Source organism: Fistularia commersonii, chromosome 5, assembly GCF_037954325.1.
Source record: "Fistularia commersonii isolate RoL2024-O1a breed Wild chromosome 5, RoL_Fcom_v1.0, whole genome shotgun sequence".
Taxonomy (NCBI): domain Eukaryota; kingdom Metazoa; phylum Chordata; class Actinopteri; order Syngnathiformes; family Fistulariidae; genus Fistularia; species Fistularia commersonii.
This window is the reverse complement of record NC_141288.1, coordinates 7,005,525-7,025,645: the sequence shown is the minus strand read 5'-3', so window position 1 is coordinate 7,025,645 and position 20,121 is coordinate 7,005,525. Positions and strand designations below refer to the sequence as shown.

General features: G+C 42.2%; 1 protein-coding gene across 1 annotated transcript; it reads right to left on the bottom strand.

Moving 5' to 3' along the window:
* Nucleotides 1–4,410: 4,410 nt before the first annotated feature.
* On the bottom strand, nucleotides 4,411–8,734 carry rps16 (ribosomal protein S16). Its single transcript, XM_086146663.1, has 6 exons — nucleotides 8,667–8,734; nucleotides 8,527–8,578; nucleotides 7,892–7,993; nucleotides 6,167–6,263; nucleotides 6,030–6,077; nucleotides 4,411–4,601 (listed from the first exon to the last, which is right to left on the bottom strand). Exons 2-6 carry the CDS (start codon nucleotides 8,572–8,574, stop codon nucleotides 4,456–4,458), a joined length of 441 nt encoding a protein of 146 aa, XP_086002789.1. The 5' UTR covers nucleotides 8,575–8,578; nucleotides 8,667–8,734; the 3' UTR covers nucleotides 4,411–4,455.
* Nucleotides 8,735–20,121: the final 11,387 nt, after the last annotated feature.

Sequence of the window (20,121 nt, the reverse complement as noted above, 5' to 3'; positions counted from 1 at the left end):
TTGTACGGTAATGCCATCTGGAAGGAAAGTAGATAAGGAGTCTTGGTGGTGGAATAAGGAAGTGCAGGAGTATATACAGAGAAAGCGGTTAGCAAAGAAGAAGTGGGACACGGACTAAAGAGAACAGACAGGAGTACACAGGAGATACAACGTGAGGTAAAGATAGAGGTAGCAAAGGCAAAACAAAGGGCGTACGATGACCTGTATGCTCTGTTGGACAGTAAGGAGGGTGAGAATGATCTAACCAGTTTGGCGAAACCAGGTTGGCGATGAAGATGGAAAGGATGTACAACAGGTCCGGGTGATTAAGGATAAAGAGGGAAATGAAATGACAGATACAAGAACAGTGATGGGACGTTGGAAAGAGTACTTTGAAGAGCTAATGAATGAGGAAAATTAAAGCAAGGAGGTTGCCTATTGTAGACCGCAAAGTAGAAAAGATTAGTAAAAGTGAAGTGAAGAAGGCATTGAAGAGGAGGAAGAGTGGAAAGGCAGTTGGTCCTAATGATATACCTGTGAAGGTGTGGAAGGGTCTAGGGGAGGCAGAGTAGAGTTTCTGACTAGATTATTCAACAGGATCTTAGAGAATGAGAAGATGCCTGAAGAATTGAGATGAAGCTGGATTGTGCCCATTTTTAAGAATGGGGAATGAAGTTATGAAGTACAATGAAGTTATGGGAAAGAGTAGGGGAAACTTGACTCAGAGCAGAAGTCAGCATTTGTGAACAGAAGTCTGGCTTCCTGCCTTGAAAGAGTACTTCAGATGCAGTATTTGCTTTGAGAATGCTAACAGAGAAGTACAGACAAGGCCTTTTTAGACCTAGAAAAAGTATAAGACAGGGTGCCAAGAGAGGAGCTCTGGTATTGTATAAGGAAATCTGGAGTGGCAGAGATGTACACTCACCGGCCACTTTATTAGGTACACCATGCTCGTAACGGGTTGAACCCCCTTTTGCCTTCAGAAATGCCTCAACACTTCGTGGCATAGATTCAACAATGTGCTGGAAGCATTCCTCAGAGAGTTTGGTCCATATTGACATGATGGCATCACACAGTTGGCGCAGATTTGTCGGCTGCACATCCATGATGCGAATCTCCCGTTCCACCACATCCCAAAGATGCTCTATTGGATTGAGATCTGGTGACTGTGGAGGCCATTTGACTACAGTGAACTCATTGTCATGTTCAAGAAACCAGTTTGAGATGATTCCAGCTTTATGACATGGCGCATTATCCTGCTGAAAGCAGCCATCAAAAGTTGGGTACATTGTGGTCATAAAGGGATGGACATGGTTAGCAACAACACTCATGTCGGCTGTGGCGTTGCAACGATGCTCAATTGGTACCAAGGGGCCCAAAGAGTGCCAAGAAAATATTCCCCACACCATTACACCACCACCACCAGCCTGAACAGTTGATACGAGGCAGGATGGATCCATGCTTTCATGTTGTTGACGCCAAATTCTGACCCTACCATCCGAATGTCACAGCAGAAATCGAGACTCATCAGACCAGGCAACGTTTTTCCAATCTTCCATTGTCCAATTTCGATGAGCTTGTGCAAATTGTAGCCTCAGTTTCCTGTTCTTAGCTGAAAGGAGTGGCACCCGGCGTGGTTTTCTGCTGCTGTAGCCCATCTGCCTCAAAGTTCGACATACTGTGCGTTCAGAGATGCCCTTCTGCCTACTTTGGTTGTAACGGGTGGTTATTTGAGTCACTGTTGCCTTTCTATCGGCTCGAACAAGTCTGGCCATTCTCCTCTGACCTCTGGCATCAACAAGGCATTTCCGCTCACAGAACTGTCGCTCACTGGATATTTTTTCTTTTTAGGACCATTCTCTGTAAACCCTAGAGATGGTTGTGTGTGAAAATCCCAGTAGATCAGCAGTTTCTGAAATACTCAGACCAGCCCTTCTGGCACCAACAACCATGCCACGTTCAAAGTCACTCAAATCACCTTTCGTCCCCATACTGATGCTCGGTTTGAACTGCAGGAGATTGTCTTGACCATGTCTACATGCCTAAATGCCCTGAGTTGCTGCCATGTGATTGGCTGATTGGAAATTAAGTGTTAACGAGCAGTTGGACAGTTGTACCTAATAAAGTGGCCGGTGAGTGTATGTTAGACTGGTGCATGACATGTATGCTAGCTGTGAGACAGTGGTACGGTGTGCTGTAAGTGTAACAGAGAAGTTCAAGATGGATATTGGACTCCATCGGGGATCAGTTCTAAGCTCCTTCTCTTTTGCAGTGGTGATGGACTGGCTGACAGATGAGGTTAGACAGGAATTTCCATGGACCACGATGCTTGCAGATAACATTGTGATCTGTAGTGAGAGCAGAGAACAGGTTGAGGAAAATCTAGAGAGGTGGAGGTGTGTGCTGGAAAGGAACTTTTTACTAATTTAAACTTTTGACTTTTTTTTATATTAAGCAACTTTAAAGTCAAGCAACACAGAATCCCTGAAAAACGCAAGACACATCAAAATGTAAATTAAAAATATTTACTTTTCAGTGGGACAACAAATAAACTATGAAATACAAGAATTAGCTTTTTTACATGTAACAAATTTAAAGTGAAACACAGGATCCCTGAAAAACACACGAAATATAAATTAAAATAATTACAGATCTACAAAAAATAAATTATAAAATACGAAACAATTTTAGCTTTTTACATACTCAACACATTTAAAGTCAAACAACAACACAGAATCCCTGAAAAAAATGCAAAACAACAAAATATAAATTAAAAACATTAACTCTTCAGTGCTATAAATAAACTATAAAATACAAGAACTTTTAACTATTTACATTTCAACTTTTAACCAATTTAGACTGAAACAACACAGAACCCCTGAAAAACACGCAAAAAACATAAATTAAAATGTGTAAAACAAAAAGAAAAAAATAAGCAGTCTCTACTGAAGATTGGTATTTAGAAACACCAAGTGCCCTAGCTTCGAGGGACTGATGCCCCTCCCCCCTATGCTCAGCGCACGAAGCAGGGCAGACCAAGAAACGACATGACGCATATTGACCAATCACGTGCGCCTTCAAGAGAAAAAAAAGCGAGAGATAGAAAAAAGGTAGCCGGCTCCTGATTGGTGGGGAGACGGCTCCCGTTGTCCACTTTCAAGGGTCGGGTCCTAGAGCCGACACGTTCACGAACAATACGTCACAAGGTGTGGGCGCTCTCGGGCATGTGTGCACTCCCCGGGTAGCTGACGCGGATCTTTTGTTTCGCGTGCCAACAGCGGAAGCGGGCGGACAGGGTGGAGGTGTTTAGCTTTACATAATGTCCATGTCCTTGACGGGTCCTTTTGGTGGCAAAAAGTTGAAGTCAAGGGAAAGGGAGCGTTTGTGTTTCGGGCCGAATTGGGCCATTTTAACGTGTTATGCGTCATGGGAGTGACAGAGACGGCCCTGATCAAGACCTGTTCAATCCTTTTACACGTTGTTGAAATGTGTTACATTTTAATGTCCCTGGTGCCAGGCTTCTGTTCAAGAATTATTGAAATATCCATTTAATACTTAATAGCATTTCGTGTCGTTGTTTTTGTCGACTGTGTTCCCGTTCTAATGTGGTCTTCTTTCGGCTTTTCCCGTCAGGGGTCGCCACAGCGAGTCAACTTTCTCCATCTAACCCTATTCTCTGTATCTTCCTCTCACACCAACTACCTTCATACCTTCCCGTTGTATTGTGGTAATGGTGCTAAACGCTTTATCTGTCCGTCGAGAATGGGCAGGGTATTTTTGAGTCTGCAGTTTGATTTTGTCCCGTACGTTAACCCTTGCTGCATTTTTGTTCTGTTCATATAAGACTTAGCGAGCTTTGTTTTAAGAGTATGTTGACAGTTTGACCGCGGTCCCTGGTAAAAAAAAAATAAAAATTTTAATATTAATCATTAAACCAGGACTCTCCACCGCCTCTGCACCTTAGGTTTGATCCACCATCACCTTAGCGGTATCTGCTCACCAATCCCGTCACACGACCTTACACCTTTGAATTACTAACCACAGGGGCACTTGGGTGTTCAAGGGCAGATTCACTTAATCATTTCAACTGTTAAGGCTGAGACATGCATTTAAATTATAGCTATATAAAGGCAACCAATACAAAGTCAAAAAAATAAATTTACAGGATATTCACACCAACTCTTACTAGCAGGGCCAACTATCATCATTAGTGAGACCAAACTTTGTTGCATTGTTTAGTAATACGAATTGTATGACAGCACGTTAAAAACCTCAACCCCAAAATCCTGAATTTGAGCAGCAAATTGTTAAACCTTTGGAATAACAGATGAACTTGCTATAAACCATGGAAATATCAAATTACTGAACTAATGCATTAAATTGTGATTCATTGTGTTAACGAATCAAAGGTATTCAGAGAATGCGACATGGTGCGGTCCTTTGTTCATCCATTTTATTAAGACAATGTATCAGAGATTAACGGTAGGACTTCTGGTAGCGGGCACGAGCTCCAGGTCCACCAAATTTCTTAGACTCGCAGCGGCGGGGATCAGCAACCAGCAGGGTTCTATCATACTGGATGAGGATGTCTTTGATCTCCTTCTTGGAGGCCTCGTCAACATCTGAAAGCGTATAAAACAAACACTTAAATTGACATTACCTAATTTGTTGGACACTTAGTATCTGAAACTGCAGTATATGAAATTTCACTAGTCTGTGACTGTGCAGCCTTTCAATTTTATTTGTATTTGATACACAGAACATTTTAAAAACATCAACACCTGGACATTGTTCATTATGTATTAATATTGACCGCATTTTTAGACTATAAGTCGCAGTTTTTTCCAGTTTGGCCGGGGGTGCGACTTATACTCTGGAGTGACTTATGTGTGAGAAAATTGAGCTCCCTTGCTCTGATGTGTGTGTGTCTGTATTTGTGTCTTTAATATAACAGAGATCATGACACACACCAACCAATCAAAATTCAGCGGGGGCGGGTCATGGCAGAAGTGCGTTGTGAAGAAAGAAGCTACCAGCGACTTCTGCACCAATGAAAATTGATCATTTCAACATTTGCACTAACTTATAAAAACAACTGAGAATGGCTGAACAAAAATGGCACTGAAAGGAAAATCATAATCTGCATGTTACAAGCCGGAAGTGGGGAAATATGCAGCCGAAAACGGCAATCAAGCAGCAGAAAGAAAGTTTGAAGTTAGGGAGAAACTTGTAATGGACTGGTGAAAGGCGGAGGTTACTCTTAATGAAATGAAGAAAACTAAAAAAAGCTAATCAAGGGCTTAAAGCTCGGGGGCCACGGCTAGAGGAACGAGTTCACACATGGGTGCTTGAACAACGTGCTGCCGGGAGAGGCTTGTCAACAGTACAGTTGCCTCTATCAAGGTGATGAATATAAATGACTTTGCAGAAGGACCTTCCTGGTGTTTCCGCTTCATGCAACGCAACCGCCTCTCTATCAGAGCAAGGACGCCATCCTGTGAGGATTCAGAAAGGCTGGAATAATTGGAACTGCAAGTGACGATGACTCCGATGTAAGCGACGTACCAGTAGAAGAGGAAACGGCACATTGTCTACCTTTGGAGTTGGCAGAGTTTTTCCAAAATACCCGAAGATTTCGTTGGATTTAGTGATCAAGAGTGACACTGTTTGCTGGGTTGTAGCATGTGCGATATGCTAGTTATTTGAATGACTCTTACCGTAATATGTTCAGTTAACATAGCCTACCAGGCGCGTTCTCAGTTTGTTGTTTATGCGTCACAGAGGCAATATTAGGCTTTACTTATTCTGCCCGTTGTTCTCTATTCTATTTATATTTTAGATTGCCTTTTAAGAGGAATGTCTATTCTTAGTGTTGGATTTTATCAAATAAACTTCCCACCCAAATATGCGACTTATACTCCAGTGTGACTTAGATTTGTTTTTTTTGTTCTTTATTATGCATTTTTGGCTGGTGCGACTTTTAATCCGGAGCGACATATGGTCCGAAAAATACGGTACAGTTAACACTGCTAGTAGAGTTCTTTACTTACACTTCTGATAGTATGCAACCAGTGCTTTGGAGATAGCCTGACGAATAGCTTCAAAAGAGAAAAAAAACAGATCATCCACTAAACAACAATCTTAACTAAGAGAAACCAAATCTGAGAAGCAATTTGAGGGGTCTTACCATAGATCTGTGCAACATGTCCACCACCCTTCACTCTTACTCTAATGTCAACTGCAGCAAATCGCTCCTTGCCCAACAGCAGCACTGGCTCCAAGAGCTAAAGAGAAAACAATGAGACACAGATCTAATTTATTAAGGGCTTTTCAACCCCCCGATAAACATGCATCAACAACATCTCTGGCTGATTCACTGCTGGCCTTCCAGCAGCCTATTAAATGATACGATGTGGTGAAAGATCTCAGACGACCAGTCAAAACTGAACAAAATCATAACCATTCTTGTAAGTGTAAAGTCAGAGATAGCCCACTTTTTGGATTGTGAAATTACTTGACGGCAATGGCAGATTAGACACTGGTGCTGTTCCTGGGGGTATAGTTGAGAAATTTGCTGGCTTTGAGTCCACAAGAAACATAGAAATCCAGGAAGAGGCTGAGTAGCTGTTCAGGACATATCTTTTCACCTCTTCCTAATCCACGCTCAAGACTTACATCCTGAAGAGGAGACCTCAGTAGTAGTTACGTCAAAAGAACAATACTTGTGGAACTTGCGATGTGAGTGTTGATATTATATCTTGGGTCTATCCCAGGGGTCGGCAACCCGTAACACCCAAAGAGCCATTTGGACCCAGTTTCCTTGAAAAAGAAAACACTGGGAGCCGAAATTACTTTTTGACGTCTAAAATAAAAAAAAAAAAAGTTACCACTGTATATGTTGCTTTTTATTACCTTTACACTTTGTGAATTTCAGAAGCAACACACTACACACTTATTTATACAAAGTATTACAGAGAAAAATTAAATCTTATTTATGTAATGAACTCATTTTGAGCTTTGGGCTTTCAGAGCGTTTAGCAGTGCCTTCACCTAAATTTTAAAAATAAATCGGGAAAAAAAAATCACTGTCAGTAAACAATAAAAAAAATAAATATTTGCAAAATTTCTTCATAAATATCTAATAAAATAAATAGCTGCGCACAGCATCTGCAAATCGGGACTTTACCAACTGGCGGGTATACCGGCTTCCGTGAATGTGACATTATTTTGAGCGGTGAAAAATAAATATAATTTATTTAATATTTCAAGATCACAATAATCTTCCAACTTAGAACTAAAAGTAAAAAAAAAAAGAATTAACACAAATGGAATATACTTCAATCAAATATTTATAATTTATTTTCCCAAGCCACTCGGAGCCGCAGTGTTAAGATGAAAGAGCCACATGCGGCCGGAGCCGCGGGTTGCCCCTGGTCTATCCCAAAGGCTGCAGTCCCTTATTATGGGACACCTTTGAAACTATTTTATCATAGCACTGGTTTATGTGACACGAAAATGATTTTGTTGTGACGTTAAAATTTGAGATATTTGAGATATGAGAGATATGAGAGATATCATATTAGGCCTAAATCAGTTATTACAAATACAGTATTTCAAGACTAAGCAGAGATGTACAGTAATTTTGCAGTAAATGATTGAACGCAATTTAATATTTGAGCATACCAAATAGACTTAATCAGACTGTTGTCATGGAATCTTGTATTGTTAATATTTCTGATCACCTTGCATCGGTGATGCACATAGGTGCATCTTTTACATAATTATTGAGCAGACTAATAAAAATTACACCACATGTCTTAACCATTGTAGCAGCCAGTGGTATCGCTGCATCAATAGTTTGATGCAGGGAGGCTTGATTTCAGCGAAACGTCTACCTCCACGGAGATCTCACCTTGTACTGCAGAGTGGCAGGCTCCACCATCTCCAAAGGTCTGCCATTCACCTTGATTAGGCCGTTCCCCCTCTTGCAGTGGGCAACTGCTGTGGCAGTTTTCTTTCAACAAAAAAGTGATGGAATCAGGCATTCCCCGTGTAGGGAAAAAATTTAATAACTAATCCACATTATCTCAAAATTCGATAAATTCAGCATCATTTGAAATTTGGTTTCTAGCCCGCTGTTTTCCAGCAGTCAATTTAAACCATGACTATAAGTAGTCGACCGAAAAATTGGATACATGTAACGAGAGTATTTCATCTGCGTATATGCCTACGAGCGAAAGGCAGTTTTTAAGCAGAGGAGCGACAACAGCTAAATTTTCGTGATAGTAAGGACGGTCGAATAACTAACAGTTTATCACACCAGAATTAAGATTTATTGAGGTGGTATTACGCACAAAGCTCAAATTGTAGTCTATGCTCAAATTGTAGTCTATGTTACATAGTATACGTTAACAAAACAGTCACCAGGAATGATATAACAATGGGGAACGAATTTAACGTATGGCAGTCAACGGGGCTAGCTAGATTGCGTTTGCCAGCCAAGTTAGCTCAAGCACCACGTGAAATAAATTCAACCATTTTACTTACTTTACGGCCAAAAACTTGGACTGATTGCAGGGGGCCTTTAGCTGGCATGTTTCTGAAGCATACGGAATACAATTCTAATTATATAAACCTACAGATAAGAACAGCTTCAATAATTTCACGGGATCGGAGTAAAGTCTTACCGTCTTCTGCTTGGGTCCTGTTCGAAGAGACCGACAGGGTTTCACACGCAGATAATCACGGACTTTTTTGCGACAATTTCAGCTAATTTGTGGTAGAGTTTACGACACCTGCTCTCGCTCGACGACAATTTCACGTTACGGTCACTTAATTCTCTTTTAATTAAAAATTTAATGTGATTTAAAACATGAGGTTAAAATGGAAAGCTACTATTATTTGCTCTGAAAACAACAGCTTCCCGTGTTGACAGGGCATTAAATTAACAATTTGTGCAAAGAAAATATTTAACCATTTTGGATCTTTTGATGATCCAATTATGATACTTCCAAATATTGAAATATCTTTATGGCTGTGCTTAGGGTCCAAAATTCAGCTACAAAATGTTTAATTCACATATGTGATGAATGATTTTTACATTGTAGATGTTTAAAAACTTTATATTCTGTATATTAAAACTGTTATATTCCAAATTAGCATTCCACTTTAAGAGAGATTATTTCCTAGAGGTAGCACGAGCACCTATAACCAAATCTTGTATAATAAAGATGTATTATTATTGAATGTGTCATAACTAATGTTATTCATTCAAAACAAACAAAAATCATATTTATATTAGAATGATATTTAGAGAGAGAAAAACATCACCATATTCACAAGGTTATATATAAAAAAAAAAACAACTCCATGGTGTTTCTTACTGGTGACAGAAAATAAAAGAGGTATGACTTGGAAAATTGCCCAGATATGTGAATGACATATGGGATATGAGATATGTGAACGATTGTCTGTCTCTGCATGTGGCCCTGCAATTGACTGGCGGCCTGTCCAAAGTGTACTGTACCTCTCACCTAATGGCAACTGGGATAGGCTCCAGTATCCTGACTGACCTTCAGAAGATAATGGATGGATGGATGGAATTACTTGGACTTTGTCCTGATACTTCAGTGGTCTTTTTGCCGTTTTCAAGTTGTGTTATAGTGACTAAATGCTGTCTTGATGTCCAAATTAAAACGTGTATCTCCTGAGGCTGAAGTCATGGTCATTCCATGCCATTTAAATCCAAAATGGAAATAAAAAAATAAAACTCCTAATACTATTCTGAACAAAATCCTTTCAAACCATAAACATTTTCAAAATCGTAATTTTCCTAGAAAAATAGAGCTTCACTATTATATAAAATATTTGTGGGAGTGGGCCTACATCTATAGGGGAAATTTACATTTACTGTGCAAATAATGATATAAACAAGTTAATCTCAGGCATGATCATCCATCCATACATCCAATATCTACCGCTTATCCTGCACTTAGGGTCCGTAGGGTTTGCTGGAGACTATCCCGGCTATCCATGGTGAGATGCTGGGTATGTCAATTAAACTTAAATTGAATGCAATAGGGAGGTAAAAGACAATGAATTTTTAATGAAAATTAACCGTGTGGGATTTCAGGGTAAAAAGAGATAAAACTGATAAAATAAATTTTTAAGAAAGACTCTTGAGAAGAACAATTGCAATAAAAGAAACAAAAAAATAAAAATAAAAAAAAAAAATCATCAATAAAAGGACCTGTAATTGTGCACGATGAGCTATTATTATCGACCAGACACTGTTTCTTAGCTTTTGACAACGTCAGTTCAAATCAAGCACCTTTTCTCAATAGCAGAAGAATCTATGAGAGCTAATTTCCAGGACCCTTTAGTTTGTATGGCAACATCACCAATAAAGTGAATAAGAACAGGGACGCCATGGTGAATGTGGTTACAGGTCATTGTGTCCCTAAGTGCATCCAGAGTGTTGTGTTCTGAGTAGGGTTACAAGGTTTAGCGGGTACTGAATTTAAAAGAAAGGATCTTTGTGACCCCACAATACGTGCTGAACCTCATCTCATTAACACTCTAACAGGCATATCCAAATCTATTCACTTATATCTTAGATATTTTGATTATCATATTTATTGCAGCCTCAGCAGGGGCACAGGCCAGTGTCTCCCTGAGCCTGAAGTCGGAATTATTGTGAAGGAGGAGTTTGTGAAGAATTTTCTGGAGGGGAAAAGAATGTCAGATAGACTTATGAGTCTGAAACAGAAAGTTGAAGGTGTGATGCTCAATGTTGTGATGCTAGTGGCTATGCCCAACAAGGTGGGATGTGAGTTAAGGGAGAAGGAGAAGTGGAGAGGGGTAATTTGAGCAGACTTCAATGGACATGTTGGTGCAGGCAATAAGGGTGATGAAGAAGTGATGGGCAGATTTGGTATACAGCAGGGGTGTCAAACTCATTTCTCATCGCGGGCCACATACGGCCTTGGTAGATGTCGAGTGGGCCGGACCATTAAAATGATAGCATACTCAGCAATTAATAACCAAAATATCAAGTCTTTCCTCTGTTTTGGTGTAAAGAAGTACAAGGGCATTAGGAAAATATTTGAAATTAATGAACAATCCTTTTATAAAACATTTCATGAAACACCTCATATGTCCTTAGACAAACGTGTTATTTACTTTTATCATTCACATGGATGCATTGCAACTGATCCCACTGATCGTACAAAGGCACAAAACTTTAACATTGGTCATTGGAAAATACAGTAATGCACTTATAAAGAACTTATAAAGAAAGGGATTTTTAAACCATTTACACATGTGCATATGAAATCTAAATTGAATCCCTACCTACACCTCACAAATTAAAGAGAGTGCTATTAAATGTGTAAGGAAGAAAGTGTTCACCTGTCCTGTAAATGTGTAAACTTATTCCATGAAACATGCACGCACATGCAATACATACTGAAAATGTATGGAGTCGCATGAACGGTAGAATTCCACCATACTGTTTTGCAGTGAAGCTGGTGACTAACATTAAATTGCACATTTTCACTGGCAATCAGGTAGCTGGCTTTTACCGCTGCTTCACTGATTTCTCGGCTATCGGTGAAAGTGGACTGCTGTTTCCTCAGACCTGCCAGCAATTTGTTGATCTTATCTCTTCTCAGTTGTCCTTGCAAGCTGTCATATTTTTCACTGTGATGAGTCTCGTAGTGGCGCCGAATAATATATTCCTTAAATACCGAAACTTGTTGCAAACACGCCAAGCACAAAGGTTTCCCATGCGTCTCCATAAGTAAATAGGACGCAGTCCATTTTTCTATGAAAATTCTACTCTCTTTATCTACTTTTCTCTGTTTTAATAACATTTTGGCTAATGAGGGAGTAGCGGGGAGGTAGAGAACAGGGTAGATACGTCATAACAAGCAGCAGGTGGCACATTGATAACGTCTGCTGATCGGTCTGTCCCAGTGATGCGGCTTGCCTTCTGCTCTGACCAAAATAGTGCACACCCTAGCAGAAGATTCTTGAATTGTATTAAATTGAAAAAAAATAAATCCTTCTCTTTTATCCATTTTTGACTTTCAAATTATCCTGTGGGCCTGATCGAACCTCCGTGCGAGCCGGTTCCAGCCGGCTGTATGTTTGACACCCCTGGTATAGAGGATAGGAACGCAGAGAGACAGATGGTGGTAGACTTTGCAAAAAGGTTGGAAATGGCTGTATTGAATACTTCTTTCCAGAAAAGACAGGCACATAGGGTAACTTATAAGAGCAGAGGTAGGAACACGCAGGTAGACTACATCTTCTATAGACAAGGTAATCGGACGGAGATCCATGACTGCTAAGTAGTGGTAGGTTAGAGTGTAGCCAGACAGCACAGGACGGTACTTTGAAGGATGACTGTGGTGACAAAGAAGATCAAGAGGCCACAGCCAGAGCAGAGGACAAAGTGATAGAAACTGAAAAGGAAGGAGTGTGGTATGGTTTTCTGGGAGGAGTTGAGAAAGGCTCTGGGTGGTCAGGGAGAGCTTCCAGATGACTCGACAACTACAGCTAATGTAATCAGGGAGACACATAGGAGAGTACTTGGTGTGTTGTCTGGAAGGAAGGTAGAGGGCGAAACTTGGTAGCGGAATGAGGAAGTGCAGGAGTATATACAGAGAAAGCAGTTAGCAAAGAAGAATTGGGATACTGAAGGGACTGAAGAGAACAGAGTGTCACGGGGCGCACTCAGACAGGGAACCACACCTTCAAGGCTAAGTATCAGGGTTGAAGCGCTTTATTTAGGTAGACAGGCAGGTAGGGTGTCGCTGGCAATTCCCTGGCCCCGAGACAGAGTCGCACAAGGCTGGGTCTCACCAGGACAGGCCCCAGGCAGGGTCAGGGCAGGATGCGGGTCCACTGTGGACAACCACTGTGGACAACCACATTCCCCCGGCGGCAGGCAGAGCGTGCCGCTGCCCTTTATAGGGATCTTGATTAGCGGCCGCTGCTGCAGCTGGCGCCGATTACGAATTGGATCCAGGTGTGAGACCCTGACAGTACGTGAGACCCTGACACAGAGAGCAGAAAATATACAGCATAATGTAAAGACAGAGGTAGCAAAGGCAAAACAAAGGGCGTACAATGACTTGTATGCTCGGTTGGACAGTAAGGAGGGAGAGAATGAGCTATACTGGTTGGCGAAATTAAATGTGATGAAGATGGAATTGATCTACAGCAGGTCTAGGTGATTAAGGATAGAGGGAAATGTATTGACAGATGCTAGAGGATTGATGGAAAGAGTACTTTGAAGAGCTGATGAATGAGGAAAATGAAAGCAAGGAGGTTGACTATTGTAGACCAAAAAGTAGCAGAGATTAGTAAACATGAAGTGCAAGGTCTTCTCTGCTGGCCTAAAAAAATCTCAATCACAGATTTTAATCATATTTTGTCCATGAATACTTATTAAATAATTCCAAATCGTCTGTTCACTTCCTTTCATAGCTCTTCTCCTGGTTGTGCTGCTTCCAGACATGCACTTTCATTTTAAAGCATTTAACCAATCATCTGCCATCATCTGTTGCCAGGCAGGGTCAAAGTCAATGAAATCTGCTGGGGGGGGGCTGCACAATCGGTTCTGCAAGCCCTTTATGCAAAGAATAAGTGTTGAAGACGTTGCTTCAACCAATCAGATTTTGAGTTGGCGACATCAAAGCCTTCATGCAGGTTTCAGAAGCGTCAGCGTATGCATAGTCAGAGAGTGGACAAGAGTATTAGCGAGGAGAAGCTTACTAGCGAACAGAAATATAGTTGTGTTTGTTTAATATCGGTTTTGTCAACCCACAATGGCTGCAGGAGGAGAAGAAACAGACTTGGTTGCTAATATATTGTTAAAGCCATTTTCTAGATGGAGTTTTGAAGAAAAGCTGGACATAGTCAAGAACGGTCGGGCAACTCCTAAGCTAGCGAACCTTACACAACCAGGAAAAGGATTTGTCCGACATTTTTAAGCCATGAACTACAACCGGTACCCCTGGCTCACAGGCTCCGAGGTACACTGCAAATTGTATTGCTGGGAGTGCTTGTTATTTGCCACTGATCGGCATGGTGTTTAGAGCCACACTGGGTTTGCAAATCTGACTTGCCTTAGCTAGTCAGCAACGAGACACCAACGCACTGCCGGACACTTACAAGCAACTATGCTTTCCAAAACTTTTGGGGAAATGAGAGTGGATCTACAGCTGAGCGAACAAGCGCGCAGGGAAACAGAGCTCCACAACGAAAAGGTGAAGAAAGATAGGGAAATCCTTAAAAGACTGATAGACTGTGTAATTTTTTTGGGCAAACAGGAACTTTCATTTCGGGGACACGATGAAAGCGCTGGATCCAAAAACAGAGGAAATTATGTGGAACTTCTATCTCTCATTGCTGAGAGCAATACGGATTTACATTACCGTCTGTCCACTAATAAAGTGTTTGGTGGGGCATCGGGCAAAATACAGAACGACATAATCACTGCTATTGCTGAAGTGATGGGAGAAGAGATAAAAAGCGAAGTTGAAAAAGCACCGTTTGTCTCTGTTACGGTGGACGAGACGACAGACGCGAGTAATGCAGCGCAGCTCGCACTGGTCCTGTGTTACATAACGGGCACAGGTGTCAAGGGGCGGTTTGTCAGATTGGAGGATGTTACAAGTGGGAAGCATGCCAATGACATTGCAGGTCTAATCATCCGATTTTTGGTGGAAAATGAATGTCTGGGTAAAGTTGTGGGACAGTGTTTTGACGGCGCAGCACTTGTGTCTTCAGGATTAAATGGGGCGCAAGCTAAAATTAAGGGGAGAGCACCTTTGGCTTTATTCATACACTGTTACGCACATCGGCTCAATTTAGTACTGACTCGGGGGCCTCAAAGCTTAAAGAATGCAAGATCTTTTTCGGCCACCTCAATGGCCTTGCTGCATTTTTTTCTAGATCACCTACGCGCACGCTAGTGCTGGATGAAATCTGCCAGCGGCTTCTCCCTCGTGTGACACCAACACGGTGGCAGTACACATCCAGACTGGTCAATACAGTATTTAAGAAGAGAGATGCTCTGATGGAACTATTTGATCACATTCTGGAGCATCATGACGAGTATGATGAGGACTCAGTACGCTGTGCTGATGGATTTAAAGCGAGTTTGGATGATTTTGAGTTTTGTTTTTTACTTCATACATTTAATGGCATTTTTGAGTATTCAGACGAGATTTCAAGACCACGAAAAACTGATGTTTGTCACCCTCCTCGACCCCCAGAAGTTCCGGGAATACAAGAAAGATTTCCCACAAGCAGCCTTCTCCAGCTTAACACAGAGCCATGGAACACTTTTCGATCTGTCTCGGCTAAAAACAGAACTGACTGTAACGTATGCCATGGATGATTTTGCAGTAAAATCTCCCAGTGATCTCCTTGACTTCCTTCAGTAGAAAAATTTGAGTGAGAGCATGGGGCAGCTGTACACATTAGTGTGTTTGGCGGTGACCATCCCTGTGTCCACTGCTTCTATCAAGCGGACATTTTCAGCCCTAAAACAAATTAAAACTTATGCCAGGAATACGACAGGGCAAGCTGGACTTTCAGCATTAGCTTCAATGGCAATCGAAAAGGACTTCTTGATGGAGCTGAAGCGCACGTATGATCTGTATGAAAGAATTATTGAACTCTTGAGGAAATAAAGGAGAATGGATTTTCTTTACAAATTATCAGATTTTTTCCAGAGTTAAATGCTTCTATTTTCCTAAATAATACTGCAAGTTTATAAGGTTATTATTGGTGTTTTTTATGTGTCGCAGCTGTTTGATATAAAGGCATTTATTGGGCTACTGTCCGTTTTTGTGTCTAACGTCATGGGACCAGACTTTATTTGTCCCGGTGTGTTCAGATTTCATTCAGGGAAAAACGACAGAATTTTAAGGAACTGATCAAGCAAGAATGGTTTATTCAAAGTCAGGCAGTACTCTTAGATATCTCGGGTCAGAGATATCCCGGGCTAAAATGACTGTCACCCCGAGAGGATGGTTCACCCTCTCTGCGCACCCGCTGAGACGCGTCCGGCGGATGTGCAGGTGAGGAGATTCTGGCCCCGAGCCGAGGAGGCACGGTCATTTTATACCATTGCCTCAACTGTCGGGTTTATTTCCTAATAAGGACTTGTTTTACAAACTCTTGGAATTTGGGCACTTGGGGTGCCGGCCCGTGCCCCGGACAAAGCCACAGGGTGCGTGATCGATTACGCGCGGGGGTGACAGAGGAAGAGTACAGAGTTGGGTATCGCTTTGTCGTCACGTGATGCGCTCCCGCGGGCCAATTTTAACACTACGTGAGTTATCTATCTGCGATGCACCTCTCTTAATACTGCATTTCTGCTCAATAAGATATTTTTTTATAGCCATAAACTAATTATTTGGAGGGGGTCAACACGTCGCCGGTCAATATAAAGCGGCTTCTCATTAACCAAAAAGCTGGGGGGGGGGGGGGGGGGGGGGGGGGGGGCATTGATTCAGACCACTACTGAAGGCCTAGGTGTAAAATGCACGGCCCGCCACTGGTTTATGGCTATAAAAAACATCTTATGCAGAAATGAAGTAATAAGAGAGGTGCATTGAAAATAGATAACTCGTGTAGTGTTAAAATTTGTCCGCAGGAGCGCATCCTGTGACGACAGAGATGTCCAACTCTGTACTCTTCCATTGACACCCCCACCCCTGCGCGTAATCGATCAAGCACCCCACGGCTTTGTCCAGGGTGCAGCCTGGCACTCCAAGTGCCCAAATTCCAGGTGTGTGTGTGTAAAACAAGTCCTTGTTAGGTAGAAAATGACTGCGCCCCCTTGCTCGGGGCCAGAACCTCCTCACCTGCACTTCCACTGGACGTGTCTCTGCGGGTGTGCAGAGAGGGTGAAAGATCATCTCGGGGTGACATTCATTCTAGCCCAGAATATCTCGTGAGTGTATTTCCTGACTTTGAATAAACCATTCTTGCTCTATCTGTTTCTGACCATTGGGACATTTTTCCCTGAATGAAATCTGAACACATCAGGACAACAAAGACTGGTCACGGTAAGGGAGCCACCGAAACGGACAGTAGCCATTGCTTTATGCCCTTATCAAACAGCTGCGACTGATTAAAAAACACCAATAATAACCTTATAAACTTTCAGTATTATATAGGAAACAAGCAGTGTTTCACTCACCCAAAATTCTGATCATTTGTTGACAAAATCCATTCTCCTTTCTTTCCTCAAAAAGAGTTCAATTAATCTGTCGTACAGATTATCTGTGCGCTTAATCTCCAGGCACTCCCACCAATACAATATGGAGTGTAGCTTGGAGCCTGTGATCCAGGGGTACCGGTCATAGTTCGTGGCTTGAAAATGTTGGACAAATCCTTTCCTTGGTTGTGACAGGTTCGCGTAGCGTAGGTTCGTCACCTTTCTTTACTATGTCCAGCTTTTCTTCAAAACTCCATCTAGAAAATCGCTTTACCAATATGTTAAACTAAATCCGCTTCTTTTCCTCCTGCAGCCATTGTGGGTTGACAAAACCGATATTAAACAAAAACAACCATATTTCTGTTCGCAGCCCACTCTCCTCGCTAATACACTTGTCCACTCTCTGACTATCCAATCAGAGGGCGTGAATACGCTGAAGTTGCTGTAGCCTGCATGAAGGCTTTCATGTGGCCAACTCAAAGTCTGATTGATTGAAGCAACAGCATCATCAACACTTATTTTTTTGCATAAAGGGCTTGCAGAACCGATTGTGCACCCCCCACCCCCGGCTGATTTCATTGACTTTGACCCTGCCTGGCAACAGATGATTGGTTAAATGCTTTAATATGAAAGTGCACGTCTGGAAGCAGCACAACCAGGAGAAAAGCTATGAAAGGAAGTGAACACACAATTTGGAATTATTTAATAAGTATTCATGGACAAAATATGATTAAAATCTGTGATTGAGATTTTTTTAGGCTAGCAGAGAAGGCCTTACGGGCCCTGACAGCCCACCACTGCTGTTGGTGTACAGTAGCCGATGGGGCTCCGGTCCCAGTCGGTGTACGGTAGCCAGCTGTCCATTCATCTTCTTTGTAAAATAACTTTCTTAAAGGGATTAAACAAATTACCCCAAAAATATTTTTCCAGTAGGAATCACAAGTTTGCAGGGAAAATCATGAAATGTTTAAGATGAAAGTGACACCCTCCACACATTTTGAAAATAATTGGCAATTGCTGGCAAATTAAGAGAACTATGGATTTATTTTGACCAATGGATGAGATTAATTGGGATTTTCAGGAAATAGACAGATCCAAACCAGTGAATTTCATAATATAAATCAGTATTGAACAAGTCTCCTTCTGTGATTTTAATTTTGCTCCCCGCTTGGTTCCCACTAATGCCATGTCCACAAAAAAGTTGCAGCTTTGTCTCTCCTCCTCAAGCTGGATAGCCCCCTTCACTGGGTTCACCACCAAAGTGTTTTGCCAAAAACAGATGGAATCTAAAACAAGTTAACCAAAACAATGAACAGAGTACATGATTTGGATGGTTTCCCTCATGCTTCTGTGGTGACCAATCCTGTCTAACTCATTATCTGAAGAACACGGTGTGGGGCTCAGTCTTCTCTATTCCCCTTTCCCTTGGCTGCTTAAGCTGTGACCTGTGTGGAGCCTGCTCTTCCACAAATAAATGCAGGGGAAATCACCTTTGCATTAATAAAATCCTCAGCAAGACAGGGCAGATGGACAAGGCAACGCACAGACTCTAAATCAGATAAGCCTTTCAGATAAATCTGTTTGTGGATTTAGCCTGCTGCCGACAAGAGGAAACTCATTAAGTCTACAGAGTCGTGTATTGCTCAACAGTCCGTTTGTGTTGCTGACTGTCACTTTCATTGAACAGTATCCAGACCCCTTTTCCCCTAGCCATCGGAAGCTAAGCACTATCAGATTACTACTTAGCATGGTGCTGTTGGTATTTTTAACTGGGGGGTGCTTCCCCTATGCTATTCTCAGTATTCCTGATTACAAAAGTTTCAATTATGAAGTTCTGAAAAGATCTGAGCCTTTCAAATTCAACTATTTAATTTTTTCTGCAGAAGCAGTGCAGAGGTCAAGGGAGGAGGGACCAGTGGTGGAGGGTGGCTGTCGCAAAATAGCTGGTAATAATAAAGACTGCACCATATAAGTGCATTTCCGTCACATGGTGTTATGGAAACACATCACCTGAAGGTGCAACCCTTCGACCTCCTCCAGTCACAGCACTCAGCGCATGAGACAACACTCAGATTTGCAAGGGAGGAGATGCGGTTTCCAGCGAACCACTGAGTCCCATTTGACCATAATAGGCATGGTGGTGGCTGAAAAAGTGTTGCTGGTAACTGAAATTCCCTGAGCATAAGGATGGGATCTGCGAAGCCCAGTGGGTGGATGAGACAAGAAGGGGTTGCAAAAGTTTCTGAAGTATACAGAAGCGCTGTCTCTACTGTAAGGAGGCATAAAAAAAAACCTGTGGGCTCACAAAGCAGAAAGATCTGTGAAGCAGCCGAGTGGCTTGCAAATCTGTGTGCCTACAGGAAGGTAATTTATAACTACTGTGTATGAGGATCCATGAACATACAATATACTAGCTCAGGCCCCCCATTTGCACTATAAGATGCTCAGAATTGCAGTCAGTTGGTGGGGGTCGCTCAAAAAAACCCTCAATACTCCTGCTGCTTATCTGAAGTTGGGTCGCAGGGGAAGCAGAGGCCACGACTTCCCTCTCCCCAGTCACATGGTCCAGATCTTCAGGGGGATCCCAAGGTGTTCCCAGGCCAGCCTAGAGACAAAGTCTCTCCGCTGTGTCCTGGGTCTTCGTTGTGGCCCCCTCCCAGATGGATATGCCTCACATACCTCCCCAGGAGGTGTGCAGGGGGCATGCTGACCAGATACCACATCTGACTCCTATGCAGCGGAGCAGTACCTCCATTCTGAGCTCCTTCCAGATGGCCGAACTTCTCAGGAGATACCTGAACTCCTCCCCTTGGGTCTCTTCCCTAACCCGGAGTGAGCACTCCATCTGTTTCCGGTTGGGCACCATGGCCTTGGAATTGGAGGTGCTGATCCTCATCCCA